Below are 2,280 nucleotides of genomic sequence, written 5' to 3' on the forward strand. Positions count from 1 at the left end.
AAAATATTTGATACAAGCCTTTCAGGACTAAGCCTGATGTATTGCCATGGAATGCGACGGATTGCTTTTACGGACGTGAATTATGTCATATTTGGCGTTTTCGATTTGGTTGGGTTTATGACGGCTGTTTGGATGATGAACAGGTCTATAAGCCAATCAGAGAGACTCTTGTAAGGAAAGCCTGTGTTGGCCGCTGGTGGCCATGATCAATAGGACAAGCCGGTACGCTACTAGCTACAAATGCTTACAAACATCACTTGGAAATAATGCCTCGCGCGGAAAGCTCTCCGTCTTCTCCAGCGAAAGTATTTCTGAAAAACTAGACTATTTAAATCGCCGACAACATTTCTTTATGCAATGGCACAAAGATAAAGAGTCGGACCGCATGTCTCCAGTGTCCTGGTTATCGGAACAGAGCAATAGTCGGATCCATGGAGGAGTCCTAGAACTAGCCAGTGTTGGTTAAACTTTAGAAATAACTGACGCTAGCATGGACTTACTCATTGGTATTGGCATAGCATACACGAGGTGATTTCATTTCAAACTTAAACGATTCAACCACAACGAACGTTTCGATAAAAGTGATACTGGATTTACAGTTGATATATCATTTTGAAACTCATTAGTTCTTTAAAGTTGAAAAGAGAAAACAAAAATGTCATCGGAGATAGCACAATAATTTACTTCTTATGGCTTTTAATTCGTCCTATACTTTTTTATCACAGTATAACAACAGCGAAGATTCAACGAATGTTACAACAATGGGTGACGATAATACCTACCTAATTATCATCAACGGTTACGTCGTTCCGGCCCTCGCCATTGTTGTGCTCTTAACTAACGCCGTCGTCATCGCCGTCCTGCGTCGGCAGCAGACGTATGGGGCCAGTCAAGCTGGACTTGTTGGGATAGCGGTATCTGATACCCTAACCTTAGTTCTACCAGCTCCATTTTATTTCTACTCTTACGGACTTGGTAACTATGCGTTAAAGTTTGGTTGGTGCCAAGCCATGGATTGGATAGCGCTCTACCTTCCGACCATCTCACATACGGCGTCCATTTGGCTGACTGTTTACCTAACTCTACAGAGGTATTTTTACGTGTGTCTACCGTTCAAGGCAAGAGGTTGGTGCACTCTTCGCTATACCACGATATGTATTGTTCTCATATACCTTATGGCCTTGGTGGTCCACATGTGTCGCTTTTTTGTGCTTGAGTACCAAAATAATGTGTACTTTGACCCTTGGACCAACACGACGATAGAATACTGCAAGCGTAACTATTACTCTTGGGTAAATATACCTATATACCTTTCATCTTATTTAGGAATACGGATTATCTTCATCCAATTTGTGCCTTGTGTATCGCTTATTATTCTCAATTGCAAAATTTTACATGGCCTTCAGACAGTGACAAACAAACGTTTACAGCTACACACAAATGCCGAGAGCAACCATGCTACTGTGAAAGAGAACATTCGGGTGACCGTTATGATAATCTCTATGGCGATGATAACACTCCTCGTAGAGTTTCCTGCCGGGATAATACAACTTCTCTATGCGTTTCCCTTCATGTTTGGGTATCATATCATCGACCCAAAAACATTAAAATATGTGGAGATCATAGCCAACCTGGTGATTATATTTTCTTACCCTTTGAACTTTCTTCTATACTGTAGCATGAGTGCTGAGTTCAAGGCGACGCTCCGTAAGTTGTGCTGTAGTAAATCCTGTGGAGGGGGAAGTCCACGCTCTTATACTCGCTGTTCTAAAAACATACCCCCTCCCTCCATGATCATGGACGATAAGATCAGCATGACAACCAAGGTTTGATAGTGTTATAAGCACAGTGTAGCAACTCGGAAGAATCCAAATGTATATATACGATTCATCATTCATATTATACGATATAGTTGGAAAATAAAATGGATACGAGAGTAATGGTTTTATTTATGATTTATGTCATATGTGATGTATTTATACATGGTATAACAGCAACAGATTACACGAAAGGTAAGTTGTTTGCTTTTTTAAAGTGCATACTGTAGCCTTCTAGCTTCGCGCTAGAGGGAATTCCCTTTTAGCTCAGTTGGTAGAGAGGCGGACCAGTAAGTCCGTGGTTGCGGGTTCAAACCCTGTCGGTGGCATTCTACTCTCGCCCTGTTACAAATGAAATGCTTACAATCAGTACTGAACATATTACCCAAAGATGACAAAATATATTACATTTCCCTTTGAACATACACTTCTAGTGTTAAGTGGTTCCACGACTCTCCCGCTC

General features: G+C 41.2%; 1 protein-coding gene across 1 annotated transcript; it reads left to right on the forward strand.

Moving 5' to 3' along the window:
- The first annotated feature begins 284 nt into the window (after window positions 1–284).
- On the forward strand, window positions 285–1,920 carry LOC138320030 (sex peptide receptor-like). The gene has a single exon (XM_069263123.1). The coding sequence runs from the start codon at window positions 690–692 to the stop codon at window positions 1,830–1,832; it is 1,143 nt and encodes a 380-aa protein (XP_069119224.1). The 5' UTR covers window positions 285–689; the 3' UTR covers window positions 1,833–1,920.
- Window positions 1,921–2,280: the final 360 nt, after the last annotated feature.

Source organism: Argopecten irradians, chromosome 3 (assembly GCF_041381155.1).
Source record: "Argopecten irradians isolate NY chromosome 3, Ai_NY, whole genome shotgun sequence".
Lineage (NCBI taxonomy): Eukaryota > Metazoa > Mollusca > Bivalvia > Pectinida > Pectinidae > Argopecten > Argopecten irradians.

Excerpts from the sequence above, each read along its gene's own strand:
- LOC138320030 (XM_069263123.1), top strand. The coding sequence starts at position 690 with ATGGCTTTTAATTCGTCCTATACTTTTTTATCACAGTATAACAACAGC.